Below are 20,901 nucleotides of genomic sequence, written 5' to 3' on the forward strand. Positions count from 1 at the left end.
TCGCTCTGACAATAAATCAAAAGCTATATGGGCAGTAGTAAACCAGGAGAGAAAGTGTAAAACTCCAAAAGATCCTACAGAACTGCTCGATCCAATGGGTGAGGTTATCAGTGATCCCAAATTAATGGCTAATTTTTTTAACTCTGTGTTCATAAAATTAGTGGACAATGCTCTTGCTGCAAATCCTAATCCAAACCCTATGACAATTGCCCCATACCAAGTGACTCCAGTTTTGTTTTTATACCCAGTGACAGTCAAAGAAGTGAAGAAAGTGATCTCCTCATTAAAAATAAAACTTCAGCGGGAATTGATATGTATCTGCTAAGCTCCTTAAAGTTTTTTGTAATGAACTTACCTACCCACTAACCCTAACCATCAACATGTCTTTTAGTGAAGGAAAGTTTCCAGTACAGCTTAAACTAGCCAAAGTTATACCCCTTCTCAAGCAAGGTAGTGCTAGGGAAGTGGGTAACTATACTGTCCAATATCGTTAATATCAACATTCTTCAAGGTAATTGAAAAGGTAGTCCTATCCAGACTCATGAATCACCTTTTTAAGCACGATCTACTTACTAAGTACCAGCACGGATTCATAAAAGGAAGTTCTACAAGCACTGCTGTGATAGACCTTGTAGATTTTATAATTGATCAATTGGAGGATGGCAACCCAACTACTACTATACTATTAGGCTTCAGTAAGGCATTTGATTGTCTTGACCATGCACAGCTGCTGAATAAATTAGAAGCAGTCGGTATACGTGACATTTCGGCTAGATGGTTCGAGAGTTATCTTTCAAACAGACAACAGCTGGTTGAACTAAAATACATGGAGAAGGGCTTTAATCGAACAGTGAGATCCAAACCGCTTCCAGCCTTAAGAGGTGTACCACAGGGATCCATCTTAGGGCCTATCCTTTTTATTTTATTTACTAACGACCTCCCTAAATATTTGGAATAATATTCAACAACCATAATGTATGCGGACGGTACAGCACTCCTCCTCAGTGACTCCACACCTGGTAACCTAGAAGTCTCAGCCCATGTAGCAATGGAGATGGCTGTTCAGTGCTGCCATAACAACAATCTAGTGGTAAATGAGAGTAAATGTAAGCAGCTCGTCATGGGTCGCAGAAAAGAGGAGGTGGGAGTGATGCCAAACATTGAATCATCAAATGAAGCCAAATACCTGGGTATTACAATTGACAACAGCCTAAAATAGACTATACATGTTGACAATCTCTGCAAAAAGCTGGCCACAGGACTTTATGTTGTAAAGAGAATTAAGTCTATAAGTGATCTAAAAACAGCAACTACTGCTTACTATGCCGTTTTTGAATCTCAACTCTGGTACTGTCTTTCAGTATGGGGCAACTCTAGTAAAGCAAATCTACAAAGAGCCCTTATTCTTCAAAAAAAGTGTGTCTGCATTTTAGCTGGTCTATAGCCTAGAGAAACTTGCAGATATGCTTTTATTGAGCTCTGCATAATCACTGTGGTGTCTCTGTAAATACTTCAAGTGATAATGTACGCATACAATAAAAACTTGACAAGGGGTAGGGACCTGCACACACACAACACCCGCTGGGCTGCAGATTTTATCTTACCAGTACACAGAACGGTACTGTTTTCAGAGAAGCCATCGTACATGGGATCCAAGCTTTTTAATGTCCTGCTTGAAGACATCAAATCACAGAGCAGTAGCGATGCTATTTGTTAATAAAATATTCCCCCTCCCCAATTAGTACTATATACTCCCGTTAACATAATTTTGATACTTGGGTTATAAGTCTTTTAATATGAGTTTGAAGTTTTCAAATGAACACCCTGTATATCAGTGGAGCCATGCACTGCACTCCCATGGCAGCTCTTAAGGGCTGTTTCCACTTCACATGTATGTGAAGGGAGAGGTAGACTGCTTCAAGGGATGAACCCAAGAAGGCCAAGTTGCTTAGCTGGCATATAGGTATAATCAGAAATCTAAATAATTCTTATATGCTCATTTCTTGAAATGAAAAAATGAAATGAAAAATGTCTTTATTTACAGAGGCGAAGTTAGGACTTAAAAGTCCTCTCTACCACTTAACCTCCCAACAAAACAAACAAGTAAAATATAATCATACCTATTACAACATTGTAACTGACACGTAAACTAAATCACTTTTTTTCTTGCTCAGATACTATACCAAAAAAAGGTTTGTTTTGAACATCTCTCCCATATAGTCATACCAGAATGCCAAATGCCAGCAGAGATGTGGGTGCCAGGGCATGAAAGGCTTCCAGAGAATAGACAAGTGAATAGATTGATAAGAGCTGTCCCTTTGTGTCAAGGCCTGTTTGGGAGCCCTGGATATCCACTTTGATATGGGTACCAGGGCATGAAAGGCTTGCAGGGAATGAGCAAGTGAATAGATTGATAAGAGCTGTCCCTTTGTGTCAAGGCCTGTTTGGGAGCCCTGGATATCCATTTTGATATGGGTACCAGGGCATGAAAGGCTTGCAGGGAATGAGCAAGTGAATAGATTGATAAGAGCTGTAACTTTGTGTCAAGGTCTGTTTAGGAGCCCTGGATATCCACTTTGATATGGGTGCCAGGGCATGAAAGGCTTGCAGGGAATGAGCAAGTGAATAGATTGATAAGAGCTGTCCCTTTGTGTCAAGGCCTGTTTGGGAGCCCTGGATATCCACTTTGATATGGGTACCAGGGCATGAAAGGCTTGCAGGGAATGAGCAAGTGAATAGATTGATAAGAGCTGTCCCTTTGTGTCAAGGCCTGTTTGGGAGCCCTGGATATCCACTTTGATATGGGTACCAGGGCATGAAAGGCTTGCAGGGAATGAGCAAGTGAATAGATTGATAAGAGCTGTAACTTTGTGTCAAGGTCTGTTTAGGAGCCCTGGATATCCACTTTGATATGAGTACCAGGGCATGAAAGGCTTGCAGGGAATAGACAAGTGAATAGATTGATAAGAGCTGTCCCTTTGTGTCAAGGCCTGTTTGGGAGCCCTGGATATCCACTTTGATATGGGTACCAGGGCATGAAAGGCTTGCAGGGAATGAGCAAGTGAATAGATTGATAAGAGCTGTAACTTTGTGTCAAGGTCTGTTTAGGAGCCCTGGATATCCACTTTGATATGGGTGCCAGGGCATGAAAGGCTTGCAGGGAATGAGCAAGTGAATAGATTGATAAGAGCTGTCCCTTTGTGTCAAGGCCTGTTTGGGAGCTCTGGATATCCACTTTGATATGGGTACCAGGGCATGAAAGGCTTGCAGGGAATGAGCAAGTGAATAGATTGATAAGAGCTGTCCCTTTGTGTCAAGGCCTGTTTGGGAGCCCTGGATATCCACTTTGATATGGGTACCAGGGCATGAAAGGCTTGCAGGGAATGAGCAAGTGAATAGATTGATAAGAGCTGTAACTTTGCATCAAGGTCTGTTTAGGAGCCCTGGATATCCACTTTGAATAGATTGACAATAGCTGAAACCGTGTTACGTCTCATAGGCCCAGAACCTTTTTGTAGCTTTGCTAAATATCGAGTTAAAAAGGTTGTTACAGAATTGGAAAGGCTCCAGATCAAGACAAGTACAAAAATGGCTGACTGACTAAAGTCACAGTGGACTAGACTCTCTCAGCAAAATGAGTTAAGTGGTAATAAATACAAACAAACATTTTTAACTATACACAAAACTTACCTTAGGTTACACATAAGTCCTTAAGCATACGAAATTTAATTATGAAACTCAACAATTCCATTTTCATAACTAAAAAGCACCTGACAACTTTTAATTAGTACTACTTTCAAGATCATTTTAAAAAGCAACTATCAATCCAACTATGCTAAAACCAATACTTTTCAATATTTCCTTCAATACTTTATAACTGTAAACAAATAAATAGTTTGTACCACTAAGCCTATAACTAATAAAGGACTATAACTAATAGTTAAGTCATCACTTAATGATGATGTAACTACCTCTAATAACACCTGTTAAACAGGTGGTGGCTCACATTATACAGGTGGCAGTGAGGTCACTAATACTTCAGAAGTCAGTAGTTAGCTAACTGTACAGACAACTGGAAGTGCAACTGACACCTGTTACACAGCTGGTGGCTCACATTATACAGGTGGCAGTGAGGTCACTAATACTTCAGAAGTCAGTAGTTAGCTAACCGTACAGACAACTGGAAGTGCAACTGACACCTGTTACACAGCTGGTGGCTCACATTACACAGGTGGCAGTGAGGTCACTAATACTTCAGAAGTCAGTAGTTAGCTAACCGTACAGACAACTGGAAGTGCAACTGACACCTGTTACACAGCTGGTGGCTCACATTACACAGGTGGCAGTGAGGTCACTAATACTTCAGAAGTCAGTAGTTAGCTAACCGTACAGACAACTGGAAGTGCAACTGACACCTGTTACACAGCTGGTGGCTCACATTACACAGGTGGCAGTGAGGTCACTAATACTTCAGAAGTCAGTAGTTAGCTAACCGTACAGACAACTGGAAGTGCAACTGACACCTGTTACACAGCTGGTGGCTCACATTACACAGGTGGCAGTGAGGTCACTAATACTTCAGAAGTCAGTAGTTAGCTAACCGTACAGACAACTGGAAGTGCAACTGACACCTGTTACACAGCTGGTGGCTCACATTACACAGGTGGCAGTGAGGTCACTAATACTTCAGAAGTCAGTAGTTAGCTAACCGTACAGACAACTGGAAGTGCAACTGACACCTGTTACACAGCTGGTGGCTCACATTACACAGGTGGCAGTGAGGTCACTAATACTTCAGAAGTCAGTAGTTAGCTAACCGTACAGACAACTGGAAGTGCAACTGACACCTGTTACACAGCTGGTGGCTCACATTACACAGGTGGCAGTGAGGTCACTAATACTTCAGAAGTCAGTAGTTAGCTAACCGTACAGACAACTGGAAGTGCAACTGACACCTGTTACACAGCTGGTGGCTCACATTATACAGGTGGCAGTGAGGTCACTAATACTTCAGAAGTCAGTAGTTAGCTAACCGTACAGACAACTGGAAGTGCAACTTACACCTGTTACAAGGGGGCCATTCATTTTTTACAAGATCATGACTAGTTGCCTAAATCTAAAATATGCGTGGCGGTCGGCAGTTGCGGCTGAAGGTGGAAATCCAGAACACTCACTCATCCTTGATATTGCTGCATTCTGGGCGTCACAGGAAACCCATTAACAATTAATAATCGTTGTAAGTTTGTAATTGAAGAGTTGCTTTTCCGTGCTATAATGTTTTTTCTATAAATTTACGTTTGTGTTCCTCATACTGGTGTGGTCGGTATAATCCCAAAGTACCCCAACATTGTCCATGACGAACGAATAACCTAAACATTTACCGGTAACACAAACAACGAGATAAACAATAATATACTGACAATAACAGTACGCAAAGTCGCCAAACAAAACAGTGACGAGACGAGTAGCAGCTGTTATCTCGTCTGCCGCCAGGTCAAAAGAAAACTGTTGGATTCATTTAAGCCAGCAAACATTAGTAACATGAATACACACTATACTATATGATATGTATAGGAAATTTCATGGAGAATACGATAGTTCAAACTAGGCCTAAAAATAATGGACGGTTGCGGAGCAACAGCCTTAAATGTAAAGCGATGGCTGTGACGGTGCTTGCCACTTATAGGGTTAAACACCAGAAGAAAGCTATCATATGTCTGACTGGATTCCAACTCCAAGAAAGCTGCAGAGAGCCATTCAAACACCTCAAAATCCTTACTGTTGTAGCCCTGTACACTCAAGATGTAATTCTTTGAACAGTCTGGACAAAATAAGCATAACAACATACACCAACACAATTCAAGAAACGCCATTAACTTCAATTAATCTGATTTACCACCATCTAAGCCTCTATGGAAGAAAACCTTCATTCAAAGGTATTTCAATAAGCTGTTAAACAACTTGAAACAACAGCATCCAAACCACTTAAAAAAATCACTGGCTGAATAGCAATGACAAGAGATACCCTTGTAGAAGAGAAAGAAATCTACGATTCATGACCTTCACTAATTGATTGTTAATTCTATCAAAACCAAAAACTGTAATGCTTGACGCCATTACTGTTCTCTAAGATCACGTCAATAAAGAGTTATGATCTAATGTCTAAAGCTGTCATACCACTTATTGACTAACAATTATGCTATTCTTACACTTTGAATACCAGACATCAGATTATTCTCAAATTTGTTGACTAATCACTGCCCACTTAACTACCATAGTTGTGAAAGCTTATCACCTAACTATTCCAGAAGCATTCATTGACCAAGGGAAGTTTAAAATAGATTGTTGCTACTTAAGTTCAAGGTGTCACAATGACAAATTACAGGTGACTTACGATTCTCTTGTGCAAACTGACTGGCCTGCAGGAACGTAACCTCTCGTTCTGCTTCCAGATCTTTCTTATTACCGATCAGCAGGATGATGATGTCAGGACTGGCAAGCATCCTTGCATCTTGCAGCCATTCAGCCAGGTTGTTGAAACTTTCTCTGTTAGTGATATCGAAAACCAGCAGTGCTCCTGCAGCTCCTCGGTAGTAACTTCTTGTCACAGACCTAAAGGTGCAGTGGTTCATCATAAAGAACTAATTTTAACATTAATCTCATCAAATTTATTTCACTACGACTAATGGTTAATCTAGCCAAAGGGTACAAGAAGGCTAGAAAACCATTTAAAACCTTGATTAATGAAGAACAGCTACTGGCAAATGAAAATTAAATTAATATGTCTAAAAATAAATGTAAAGCCACATGGAATATTATTATAGCTGAAACTAATCCATGATCACATTCTCATGCATATTGATTCTAATGTTTTTAATGAATATATTATAAATATAGCTCTTGAAATTAATAAAACACACGTATAGTAGCTGCTGATTTTAGTGTAGCTCTTAACATAGTAAATAAGTGTATCCCAAAAAATATGTTATATTGGAAAATAATTGTTGTTCAAGATGTCCTAAAGTCTGCTTCTGAATAAAATGTACCTGCTAGAATACTAAGGTTTTTGGAATAAGATTACTAAACAGATTATCATAGCTGAACCACTAATTTATCTGTTTTATTTAATTAGCGTTAATTGAGGGCACATTTCCTAAATGTTTAAAAGTAGCAAAAGTGGTTCCTATCCATAAGAAGGGTGATAAAACAAAACTCTTCCAGTTATTGTCCCATATCTTTAATACCTTTTTTAGCAAAATATTTGAATACTATAGTAGGTCAGGATGTCACAGTTAGGTTAACAGCCCGCTGTTGAATGCCATATGATGTTGTTCAGGTTATGTTATATGAAGAGTCCCACATTGGGCACCATATGAATTAGTTCATATTGTAGGGGTAATGTTGTCCAAACGTTGTACGCCATATGAATTAGGTCAGATATAAAGTTAGTCCGGCGTTGGTACTACAATTGTTGTTGTTCAGGTTATGTTATATGGAGAGTACCACATTGGGCACCATATGAATTAGTTCATACTGTAGGGGTAATGTTGCCCAAACATTGTACGCCATGTGAATTAGGTCAGATATAAAGTTAGCTTGGCGTTGTTCAGGTTATGTTATATGGAGAGTACCACATTGGGCACCATATGAATTAGTTCATATCGTAGGAGTAATGTTGCCCAAACGTTGTACGCCATGTGAATTAGGTCAGATATAAAGTTAGCTTGGCGTTGTTCAGGTTATGTTATATGGAGAGTACCACATTGGGCACCATATGAATTAGTTCATACTGTAGGGGTAATGTTGCCCAAACATTGTACGCCATGTGAATAAGGTCAGATATAAAGTTAGCCTGGCGTTGTTCAGGTTATGTTATATGGAGAGTACCACATTGGGCACCATACGAATTAGTTCATACTGTAGGGGTAATGTTGCCCAAACGTTGTACGCCATGTGAATTAGGTCAGATATAAAGTTAGCTTGGCGTTGTTCAGGTTATGTTATATGGAGAGTACCACATTGGGCACCATATGAATTAGTTCATATTGTAGGGGTAATGTTGCCCAAACGTTGTACGCCATGTGAATTAGGTCAGATATAAAGTTAGCTTGGCGTTGTTCAGGTTATCTTATATGGAGAGTACCACATTGGGCACCATATGAATTAGTTCATATTGTAGGGGTAATGTTGCCCAAACGTTGTACGCCATGTGAATTAGGTCAGATATAAAGTTAGCTTGGCGTTGTTCAGGTTATGTTATATGAAGAGTACCACATTGGGCACCATATGAATTAGTTCATATTGTAGGGGTAATGTTGCCCAAACGTTGTACGCCATGTGAATTAGGTCAGATATAAAGTTAGCGTTGTTCAGGTTATGTTATATGGAGAGTACCACATTGGGCAACATATGAATTAGTTCATATTGTAGGGGTAATGTTGCCCAAACGTTGTACGCCATGTGAATTAGGTCAGATATAAAGTTAGCTTGGCGTTGTTCAGGTTATGTTATATGGAGAGTACCACATTGGGCACCATATGAATTAGTTCATACTGTAGGGGTAATGTTGCCCAAACGTTGTACGCCATGTGAATTAGGTCAGATATAAGTTAGCCTGGCGTTGTTTAGGTTATGTTATATGGAGAGTACCACATTGGGCACCATATGAATTAGTTCATACTGTAGGGGTAATGTTGCCCAAACGTTGTACGCCATGTGAATTAGGTCAGATATAAAGTTAGCTTGGCGTTGTTCAGGTTATGTTATATGGAGAGTACCACATTGGGCACCATATGAATTAGTTCATATTGTAGGGGTAATGTTGCCCAAACGTTGTACGCCATGTGAATTAGGTCAGATATAAAGTTAGCGTTGTTCAGGTTATGTTATATGGAGAGTACCACATTGGGCAACATATGAATTAGTTCATATTGTAGGGGTAATGTTGCCCAAACGTTGTACGCCATGTGAATTAGGTCATATATAAAGTTAGCTTGGCGTTGTTCAGGTTATGTTATATGGAGAGTACCACATTGGGCACCATATGAATTAGTTCATACTGTAGGGGTAATGTTGCCCAAACGTTGTACGCCATGTGAATTAGGTCAGATATAAAGTTAGCTTGGCGTTGTTTCAGGTTATGTTATATGGAGAGTACCACATTGGGCACCATATGAATTAGTTCATACTGTAGGGGTAATGTTGCCCAAACGTTGTACGCCATGTGAATTAGGTCAGATATAAAGTTAGCTTGGCGTTGTTCAGGTTATGTTATATGGAGAGTACCACATTGGGCACCATATGAATTAGTTCATACTGTAGGGGTAATGTTGCCCAAACGTTGTACGCCATGTGAATTAGGTCAGATATAAAGTTAGTCCGGCGTTGGTACTACAATTGTTGTTGTTCAGGTTATGTTATATGGAGAGTACCACATTGGGCACCATATGAATTAGTTCATATTGTAGGGGTAATGTTGCCCAAACGTTGTACGCCATGTGAATTAGGTTAGATATAAAGTTAGCCTGGCGTTGTTCAGGTTATGTTATATGGAGAGTACCACATTGGGCACCATATGAATTAGTTCATACTGTAGGGGTAATGTTGCCCAGACGTTGTACGCCATGTGAATTAGGTCAGATATAAAGTTAGCCTGGCGTTGTTCAGGTTATGTTATATGGAGAGTACCACATTGGGCACCATATGAATTAGTTCATATTGTAGGGGTAATGTTGCCCAAACGTTGTACGCCATGTGAATTAGGTCAGATATAAAGTTAGCTTGGCGTTGTTTAGGTTATGTTATATGGAGAGTACCACATTGGGCACCATATGAATTAGTTCATATTGTAGGGGTAATGTTGCCCAAACGTTGTACGCCATGTGAATTAGGTCAGATATAAAGTTAGCTTGGCGTTGTTCAGGTTATGTTATATGGAGAGTACCACATTGGGCACCATATGAATTAGTTCATACTGTAGGGGTAATGTTGCCCAAACGTTGTACGCCATGTGAATTAGGTCAGATATAAATTTATCCCGGCGTTGGTGCTATCACGTGTTGCAGTTCAGGTTAGATGTGTCATAATTCCACTCATGTTGTCTGTGTAATGTGATACACGTCACGATGTAGCTTAGGTGTATCATATGTGGGTCATATCTTTTATATAATAGCGCCACAGATTAGTAGTTGTGTGTGAATGGTCTCAATGTGGTGTTGTGAAGTTTGTTAATGAATGTAGACCTAGCTCAGACTCAATAACGTACTATACTCTCCACTATCGTTACACACTCTAATAACAAGTTTCCTCGGTTTCGTTTATATAACATTTATTTACATTCAGTCCTCATATAGATAATACTTGGCACCAGCTTCATTTTTCTCATGAACTTACCGTTCATCACTAATTACGTAATTGAAACATTTAGATTTGTACATAGTTTACAACTTTAGTTCAATGATTCACAAATGTATATGTTTAACTAAATTCAATTAAAACATGTGCTTTTTCGTAAGAAGAGCAACACACATTGTTCCACTATAATGGTTAAAGCCATAAAGAGACTGGGGGTCGGATCGATAAGAGGGAAAGTCGTGAGTTTAGCCACAAACTCAAACTACGTCGTTTGAATTCAATATTTGTTTATACTGCTTACAGGTGATAATTTTCTTTAATAGCTATTGGAATTAAATCATTCTAATTTATTCCAATGTAAAGTTGACTTATCTTTTTCTTTATTAATTATTTTAATCTTACATGTAATCAGGCGTTTGTAAGACAATTCTATTTCCACTTACCAATCTTGCCATGAACTATTTGACAATTGACTTGAATTAAACTTATCTGTTACAATACTGTATTAAAACCAATTACAAACCTTTCTCATGCTTAATGGTATTTTATTTAAAGAGCAGTTAAAGTTTTTACCACGACTGAATACTAATAAAGCTGTAGAAACTCTAGTTGGTAATGTCATACATACTTTTGAAAATAAAACTACATCGTCTTCAACATTAATTGATCTATCGAAAGTCTTCCATAGCATTACCTCATTAGTCACTATAAGTAAACTTTATTGTTAAGGTGTAAGAGGTAGTGAGTTAAATTTGTTGGTGAAAAATATTCAATCCAGTGTGCTACAAGGCTCAGTTGTACAAGTGTGCTACAAGGCTCAGTTGTACAAGTGTGCTACAAGGCTCAGTTGTACAAGTGTGCTACAAGGCTCAGTTGTACAAGTGTGCTACAAGGCTCAGTTGTACAAGTGTGCTACAAGGCTCAGTTGTACAAGTGTGCTACAAGGCTCAGTTGTACAAGTGTGCTACAAGGCTCAGTTGTACAAGTGTGCTACAAGGCTCAGTTGTACAAGTGTGCTACAAGGCTCAGTTGTACAAGTGTGCTACAAGCGTAACTTGGTGCGCTATAACTAGCTATAACATTATCCGCATAAGAACGTTTAATTTTTTTGTAAATTTTTTGAGTTTTAAATTTGATAGATTGAACTTTGTTAATTTATTTTTGTAAATATATTTAATTTTAACCATTCATAAAAACAATATGTAGATATGATAGCTTTTTAAATAACCACCATACCATAGCTTTTAGGTATGGTAATAACTATAAAAAATAATATAGGTATACTTGTATTGCATATTTACTTTATTTAAGAAGCCTATGATTGTTTACTCATTAGGTGGGTTTTTTAGTACACTGTCTTAAAGTATATTGTATATTATTTTAGTATATTGTCTATTAAAGGCTATGTGCCCCAACTGAGAATGTAATAGTATTAGGTTCCCATGTCTTTTACAATGTTCCTGTTAATTTCAAAAGAAGTCCAAAGTGCTGAAATTATTATTTTTATTCATTACTGTAGAGGTTCTCAAAGTATAGGGCGCGACCCCAATGCGGGCACAATGAAGGTTCAGGGGGGGCCAGTGCTTGCTTTAAAAATTAATTTAATTTACTTACAAAATAATAAAGCAAACTTTTTATTTTTTAAATTATAACGAGCGCAAGTATAATTTTTAGTCATCATTGTAATACTGCTGAATATTTTATTTTTCTTAGTTTATCTGCAGTAAATAACTGTGAGTGTACACCGACATGTATTCAGTACAGCGCTGGAGATGATTCGCGGTAGCGCCTGGTTGTTGTGGTTTCCCAATGACTCGTAAAGTACAACCGTAACCGATCGGCCTCAGACTTACCCGTGACTCCCACCACTCAACCCCTACCACCAATGCGCCGCGTCTAGTGCAGTTAGTGCAGTTCCATGTTTTCAACTTAGCAAATTGCCATGTTTTGTCTCATTTGCACATTTTCATAGATTCTTTGGATTTGCTTAACCTTTTTGAGTAAAGTGTATATATTTAAATAAAAATGAAAAAATATCTTGTAACTGTAACAAGTGGTGGAAGTGGAGGCGCGTCAGTGAAGGCAAGTGACACAGCAAGTGTAATTCGTTCTCCAAGTCCAAGTGGACCAAGCGTATTCAAAGTGCGCAAGTATGACAACAGTTATTTATCACTAGGTTTTACAAAAACAATCATAAATAACCAAGAACTGCCCCAGTGTGTAATCTGTCTAGCCGTCCTGACCTCTGACAGCATGAAACCTAAGAAAACTAAAAATACACCTTGACACTAAACATGGAAATATAGCAAAGAAACCTAGAGTGTTTTGGACGAAAACTTAACAGTGTTAAATCTACAAAAAAAATCTTTTTCCTACATACAAGCGTACCTTCAAAGGCTTTGTTCACATCTTATCAGATTTCTCACAGAATCGCTTAGGAGGAAAAACTGCACAATATTGGAGAAGGCCTGATATTACCAGCAGCAATTGATATGGTTTCAACTATGTTTGGTTCCAACAGTTGAAGGCCACACCAATGTCAAATGATAAGGTATCAAGACGTATAGCTGACATCTCGGAAAATCTTCACGAGCAATTTATGGAAAATTCTCATTGATGAAGCTGCTCATTGAACAAGTTGATGAAGCTACAGATCTTCATATATTTACTTATTTAATATGTTATTTAAGATTCGTTATGATGAGATGCAGGAAGAGTTGCTTTTTTGTGAGATGTTTTCAGCTGATACCACTGGTGAAACCATTTTCCGAATTATTGATTCATTTTTACAGAATAATGCTGAAATTACTCCATTACTACTTGGATCAAATGCACAGGAATTTGCACATATGGAGCTCGGGGCTACGTCAGGAATGTACACTGGACAACGAGAATATTTGAGTTTAGACATGAAGTCCTTGAATTTTTGCTTGACGAAATCCACAAAAACTCATCGTTTTTCACTGACTCAGATTTATTGCTGCAATTTGCAGCTTTGTAAGGAAGCTAAGTTTGTACGAGAGCGGTCTGAAAAGTAACATTGAACTATTTCTTAATCTTAAAATTATTATTGCAGAAATGGATCTCAAAATGATATTAAATGAAATCCTCAAATCTCGTTTTTAAAAATATTTTGATGGAATTAGATGGTTTGGCATGGATTCAAAGCCCGTTCAAACCATCCGTCGATGAGTGCTCCCTCAACATGATAGAAAAAGAAAATGTCATTGACCTCCAGGGTGACACAGAGCTTGAAAATAAGTTTAAAGAATCTTCTCACATCCTTCTGGATTGGTTTACAAAGAAAGACCAAATTTTGAGTGAAAAGGCATTGAAAATACTCACTCCATTCACCACCATTTATTCTTGTGAAACTGGGTTTTCTGCTCTAACTGCCATGAAGAGTAAGTATCGCTCGAATGGATTTGACCAAGGAACTCAGATTAGCATTATCAGAACTTACACAGCGTTTTACCGTTTACACTATGCGCAAAGAGAAAACAAGCACATCCTTCACATTGAAGCTCTTTTTATAAATACTTTGAGTTATAAATACTAATTATGTACTGCAGTAACTCTGAAATAAATAAATAAAAAACTGGAATTGTTTACATAGATTTTGTTGTTTGATTACGATTAAATCTATTGCCCAATTAGGCTCTAATGTAGTATGCATAAAATGTGCAAAACTCAGCAAATAATAGCTGACAGTAAAATTTCAAAAGAGACTCACTCATAAAGTACGTTTACATGTAGGGGGCCCAGCTACCAGCTGGATTATGCAGGGGGGCTCGAAGTAAAAAGTTTGAGAACCGTTGCATTACTGCTTAAAAGTTTGACGAAGTCTATTGTTACTTGTTATGTTGCTTAATCTTATAAATAAAAATGAATCGCAAAATATGTTGGTAAGCACAAATCTCGAGAACGGCTGGACCAATTCGGTTAATTCTTTTTGTAAAATGTTCATTGAAATCCATGGAAGGTTTTTATGAAGCAAAATATAAGAAAAGTTACCTGAAATATTTTAGAATTTAGAAAAATTGTAGTTTTTACTTCCAATCCAAATTACACTGGCACAGCTATTCACACCTTCAGGTTTATGTCGATAAATTGGCTGAAACATCTGTTTACATTTAAATTTAATCAACTATTAAGTAAACAGTGCTTGATCAGTAGTGCAATGCAGATAGTAAATAAAAAGTTAATATCAAAATTTTACTCCAGATCCCGCCAGTGACGAATTTAAATCATCTAATGCATTTTAAAAATTTTCAACGATTCATTCTTTCCCTGGCTCAAAAAAGTCCAAAAAACAAGTGTAACGCAAAACTTTAATAATGATTATTTTGGAATGTTGCATAACCTTAACACATGCACTGCGGGCGCCTCCAATCGGAGGCATTCGGGAATGGCATATGAAAATTGGTCAGTGAACACTAATAGGTTGAGTGATCCTGTTGTTTTGTTGTTAGCTTGTAGTTGACATACGTGCTAAACTGTGTTTAGGCTGGTTGAGATAATCCATGATGTTTAGTGTATATATAGTGTTTTTGTTATTTCTGATCATGGAACGTGTAGATCGGAGCAGTGAAATAGAACAGAATAGTGAACACTAATAGGTTGAGTGATCCTGTTGTTTTGTTGTTAGCTTGTAGTTGACATACGTGCTAAACTGTGTTTAGGCTGGTTGAGACAAGCCATGATGTATAGTGTATATATAGGGTTTTTGTTTTTGTTATTTCTGATCATGGAACGTGTAGAATCGGAAGCAGTGAAATAGAACAGAATAGTGAACACTAATAGGTTGAGTGATCCTGTTCTTTTGTTATTAGCTTGTAGTTGACATACGTGCTAAAACTGTGTTTAGGCTGGTTGAGATAATCCATGATGTATAGTGTATATATAGGGTTTTTGTTTTTGTTATTTCTGATCATGGAACGTGTAGATCGGAGCAGTGAAATAGAACAGAATAGTGAACACTAATAGGTTGAGTGATCCTGTTGTTTGTGTTGTTAGCTTGTAGTTGACATACGTGCTAAACCGTGTTTAGGCTGGTTGAGATTAATCCATGATGTTTAGTGTATATATAGGGTTTTTGTTTTTGTTATTTCTTGATCATGGAACGTGTAGATCGGAGCAGTGAAATAGAACGGAATAGTGAACACTAATAGGTTGAGTGATCCTGTTGTTTTGTTGTTAGCTTGTAGTTGACATACGTGCTAAAACTGTGTTTAGGCTGGTTGAGATAATCCATGATGTTTTAGTGTATATATAGTGTTTTGTTTTTGTTATTTCTGATCATGGAACGTGTAGATCGGAGCAGTGAAATAGAACAGAATAGTGAACACTAATAGGTTGAGTGATTCTGTTGTTTTGTTGTTAGCTTGTAGTTGACATACGTGCTAAAACTGTGTTTAGGCTGGTTGAGACAAAGCCATGATGTATAGTGTATATATAGGGTTTTTGTTTTTTGTTATTTCTGATCACGGAACGTGTAGATCGGAGCAGTGAAATAGAAACAGAATAGTGAACACTAATAGGTTGAGTGATCCTGTTGTTTTGTTGTTAGCTTGTAGTTGACATACGTGCTTAAAACTGTGTTTAGGCTGGTTGAGATAATCCATGATGTTTAGTGTATATATAGTGTTTTTGTTATTTCTGATCATGGAACGTGTAGATCGGAGCAGTGAAATAGAACAGAATAGTGAACACTAATAGGTTGAGTGATCCTGTTGTTTTGTTGTTAGCTTGTAGTTGACATACGTGCTAAACTGTGTTTAGGCTGGTTGAGACAAGCCATGATGTATAGTGTATATATAGGGTTTTTGTTTTTGTTATTTCTGATCATGGAACGTGTAGATCGGAGCAGTGATATAGAACAGAATAGTGAACACTAATAGGTTGAGTGATCCTGTTCTTTTGTTATTAGCTTGTAGTTGACATACGTGCTAAAACTGTGTTTAGGCTGGTTGAGATAATCCATGATGTATAGTGTATATATAGGGTTTTTGTTTTTGTTATTTCTGATCATGGAACGTGTAGATCGGAGCAGTGAAATAGAACAGAATAGTGAACACTAATAGGTTGAGTGATCCTGTTGGTTTTGTTGTTAGCTTGTAGTTGACATACGTGCTAAACCGTGTTTAGGCTGGTTGAGATAATCCATGATGTTTAGTGTATATATAGGGTTTTTGTTTTTGTTATTTCTGATCATGGAACGTGTAGATCGGAGAGCAGTGAAATAGAACGGAATAGTGAACACTAATAGGTTGAGTGATCCTGTTGTTTTGTTGTTAGCTTGTAGTTGACATACGTGCTAAAACTGTGTTTAGGCTGGTTGAGATAATCCATGATGTTTAGTGTATATATAGTGTTTTGTTTTTGTTATTTCTGATCATGGAACGTGTAGATCGGAGCAGGTGAAATAGAACAGAATAGTGAACACTAATAGGTTGAGTGATTCTGTTGTTTTGTTGTTAGCTTGTAGTTGACATACGTGCTAAACTGTGTTTAGGCTGGTTGAGACAAGCCATGATGTATAGTGTATATATAGGGTTTTTGTTTTTGTTATTTCTGATCACGGAACGTGTAGATCGGAGCAAGTGAAATAGAACAGAATAGTGAACACTAATAGGTTGGAGGTGATCCTGTTGTTTTGTTGTTAGCTTGTAGTTGACATACGTGCTAAACTGTGTTTAGGCTGGTTGAGATAATCCATGATGTTTAGTGTATATATAGTGTTTTTGTTATTTCTGATCATGGAACGTGTAGATCGGGAGCAGTGAAATAGAACAGAATAGTGAACACTAATAGGTTGAGTGATCCTGTTGTTTTGTTGTTAGCTTGTAGTTGACATACGTGCTAAACTGTGTTTAGGCTGGTTGAGACAAGCCATGATGTATAGTGTATATATAGGGTTTTTGTTTTTGTTATTTCTGATCATGGAACGTGTAGATCGGAGCAGTGAAAATAGAACAGAATAGTGAACACTAATAGGTTGAGTGATCCTGTTGTTTTGTTGTTAGCTTGTAGTTGACATACGTGCTAAACTGTGTTTAGGCTGGTTGAGACAAGCCATGATGTATAGTGTATTATATAGGGTTTTTGTTTTTGTTATTTCTGATCATGGAAACGTGTAGATCGGAGCAGTGAAATAGAACAGAATAGTGAACACTAATAGGTTGAGTGATCCTGTTCTTTTGTTATTAGCTTGTAGTTGACATACGTGCTAAACTGTGTTTTAGGCTGGTTGAGATAATCCATGATGTATAGTGTATATATAGGGTTTTTTGTTTTTGTTATTTCTGATCATGGAACGTGTAGATCGGAGCAGTGAAATAGAAACAGAATAGTGAACACTAATAGGTGAGTTGATCCTGTTGTTTTGTTGTTAGCTTGTAGTTGACATACGTGCTAAACCGTGTTTAGGCTGGTTGAGATAATCCATGATGTTTAGTGTATATATAGGGTTTTTGTTTTTGTTATTTCTGATCATGGAACGTGTAGATCGGAGCAGTGAAATAGAACGGAATAGTGAACACTAATAGGTTGAGTGATCCTGTTGTTTTGTTGTTAGCTTGTAGTTGACATACGTGCTAAACTGTGTTTAGGCTGGTTGAGATAATCCATGATGTTTAGTGTATATATAGTGTTTTGTTTTTGTTATTTCTGATCATGGAACGTGTAGATCGGAGCAGTGAAATAGAACAGAATAGTGAACACTAATAGGTTGAGTGATTCTGTTGTTTTGTTGTTAGCTTGTAGTTGACATACGTGCTAAACTGTGTTTAGGCTGGTTGAGACAAGCCATGATGTATAGTGTATATATAGGGTTTTTGTTTTTGTTATTTCTGATCACGGAACGTGTAGATCGGAGCAGTGAAATAGAACAGAATAGTGAACACTAATAGGTTGAGTGATCCTGTTGTTTTGTTGTTAGCTTGTAGTTGACATACGTGCTAAACTGTGTTTAGGCTGGTTGAGATAATCCATGATGTTTAGTGTATATATAGTGTTTTTGTTTTTGTTATTTCTGATCATGGAACGTGTAGATCGGAGCAGCGAAATAGAACAGAATAGTGAACACTAATAGGTTGAGTGATCCTGTTGTTTTGTTGTTAGCTTGTAGTTGACATACGTGCTAAACTGTGTTTAGGCTGGTTGAGATAATCCATGATGTTTAGTGTATATATAGGGTTTTTGTTTTTGTTATTTCTGATCATGGAACGTGTAGATCAGAGCAGTGAAATAGAACAGAATAGTGAACACTAATAGGTTGAGTGATCCTGTTGTTTTGTTGTTAGCTTGTAGTTGACATACGTGCTAAACTGTGTTTAGGCTGGTTGAGATAATCCATGATGTTTAGTGAATATATAGTGTTTATGTTTTTGTTATTTCTGATCACGGAACATGTAGATCGGAGCAGTGAAATAGAACAGAATAGTGAACACTAATAGGTTGAGTGATCCTGTTGTTTTGTTGTTAGCTTGTAGTTGACATACATGCTTAACTGTGTTTAGGCTGGTTGAGACAAGCCATGATGTATAGTGTATATATAGGGTTTTTGTTTTTGTTATTTCTGATCATGGAACGTGTAGATCGGAGCAGTGAAATAGAACAGAATAGTGAACACTAATAGGTTGAGTGATCCTGTTGTTTTGTTGTTAGCTTGTAGTTGACATACGTGCTAAACTGTGTTTAGGCTGGTTTAGATAATCCATGATGTTTGGTGTGTATATAGTGTTTTTGTTATTTCTGATCATGGAACGTGTAGATCGGAGCAGTGAAATAGAACAGAATAGTGAACACTAATAGGTTGAGTGATCCTGTTGTTTTGTTGTTAGCTTGTAGTTGACATACGTGCTAAACTGTGTTTAGGCTGGTTAAGCCATGATGTATAGTGTATATATAGTGTTTTTGTTATTTGTCATAATGGAACGTGTAGAACGAAGTAGTGAAATAGACAGAATTCTATTAGACCGTGATGACAGCATTGACAATTCAAGTGAGTCAGAAGATTCAGACAACTTGAACACGCCGTGTCGCCATGACAGTGACCTATAAGAATATGCACAGTCTGACCAGGATAACAACACCATCAATGACGTAGAAGTAGATATGTTCCGCCGGTTCTAAGGCGCCCCAAAGAGGACGAGTAGGAGGACGAGTTGCTTAAATTCTTTGTTGTCAAAGTCGCGGTTCTTGTTCGTGTGCAACAAGTTGTGTTTTATTTTTTACACTGTACTGTTTCAGCAGTTGTCTTTGTTTTTTAATTCTCGGTTCTTGTTCGTGTGCAACAAGTTGTGTTTTATTTTTTACACTGTACCGTTTCAGTAGTTGTCTTTGTTTTTAAAGTCGCGGTTCTTGTTCGTGTGCAACAAGTTGTTTTTTTATTTTTTACATTGTACTGTTTCAGCAGTTGCGTAACACTTTTTTGTCGATTACACAAAGCGGAGCAACACACACGGCGGCGGCGGCGGCAGTGACACAACGCGGTGAGTCGGCGGTGCGGTCGGCGGTGCCCGAGTTACACAACGCGGCGTGAGTCAGCGGTATCTATCATACGCGCAGTCTGGCAGTCTGGTGTGCGGTCGTTCAGGTGCAGCACGTAACAAGACGCGAGTGTATACGAAAACGTGTTAGGTGTTCGTGTACCGTATGTGAAACTTTTGTTGCTAGAGAAACGTTGTATGTGCGACCCGTACTGACATCACTCATACTGTACAGAGTTTGAGGCAGTGTCGAATACTAGGTAGTCCGAGTAAGTCGTGACAATGGCTACTGCTGCTTGTGACGTGTTTGTGGCGTGTGACAGATGTGGTGCAATGGTGACTAAGTCGAACATAGCACGTCACCGTAACACTGACAAGTGCAACTCGGTCGGAGGAGTCGAGCCTCACGTGTCGAATACAAAAGAACATTGTGTGCACTGCAATAAGTTAATAACGGCACGTAACATGGCTCGCCATCTCAAATTGTGTGGATCGGTTAAATCAACTGTTGAGCCTAAAAAGGCGTGTCCGCATTGTCAGCAACCGATAACCATGTCCCACTTGAGCCGTCACATTGCAAAGTGTTCTCCAGGCGCCTTAAAGCGTAAGCATGATATAGCTACCGTTTCAGCATCACCGCCAAAGGTGCCACGCCTCGAACCGAGTACTAGCACGTCTGCCATCGGTCACGGAATCGACGACGAGATTACGGAGATCGACAATGCATTCAAGGGTCGTATGAAAACGTACATGATAGAAAACAAGCGTGGTATCAAAGACCCCAAAAGATTTCTTAAAACATGTAGAAAGCCAATCACTCGCGAAATAGCACAGCATGTCGACGAACACAACATCAAAGCTAACCTCGTGTTTGAAGCCGAATACACAAAACCGACGAGTGGTGTGATTCAAAAGATGAATTTCAAAACTAAAAACAACGTGATTCTTCCAACTACGGACATTAGGGTGTATGTTAAAACGGCGATGAAAAAGCTTTTGGTCGAAATGGAAGAGTTCTACGCCAAGGGATCTGGTTGGACCTTGCACAAAATCCTCC

At 38.2% G+C, this 20,901-nt stretch overlaps 1 protein-coding gene across 3 annotated transcripts in view; it reads right to left on the reverse strand.

The window, feature by feature from the left end:
- LOC124360934 (ras-related protein Rab-4B) overlaps positions 1-20,901 on the reverse strand; it is a 115,046-nt gene that overhangs the window by 27,686 nt on the left and 66,459 nt on the right. For all 3 annotated transcript variants that reach the window (XR_006922294.1, XM_046814948.1, XM_046814946.1), the window contains exon 4: positions 6,395-6,612. Coding sequence is in view for 2 of the 3 variants with exons in the window: in XM_046814948.1 (XP_046670904.1) it covers positions 6,395-6,612 (218 nt within the window). In the remaining variant the exon portion in view is untranslated. The remainder of the gene's footprint in view (positions 1-6,394; positions 6,613-20,901) is intronic.

The sequence above is a fragment of the Homalodisca vitripennis genome, chromosome 4 (assembly GCF_021130785.1).
Source record: "Homalodisca vitripennis isolate AUS2020 chromosome 4, UT_GWSS_2.1, whole genome shotgun sequence".
Taxonomy (NCBI): domain Eukaryota; kingdom Metazoa; phylum Arthropoda; class Insecta; order Hemiptera; family Cicadellidae; genus Homalodisca; species Homalodisca vitripennis.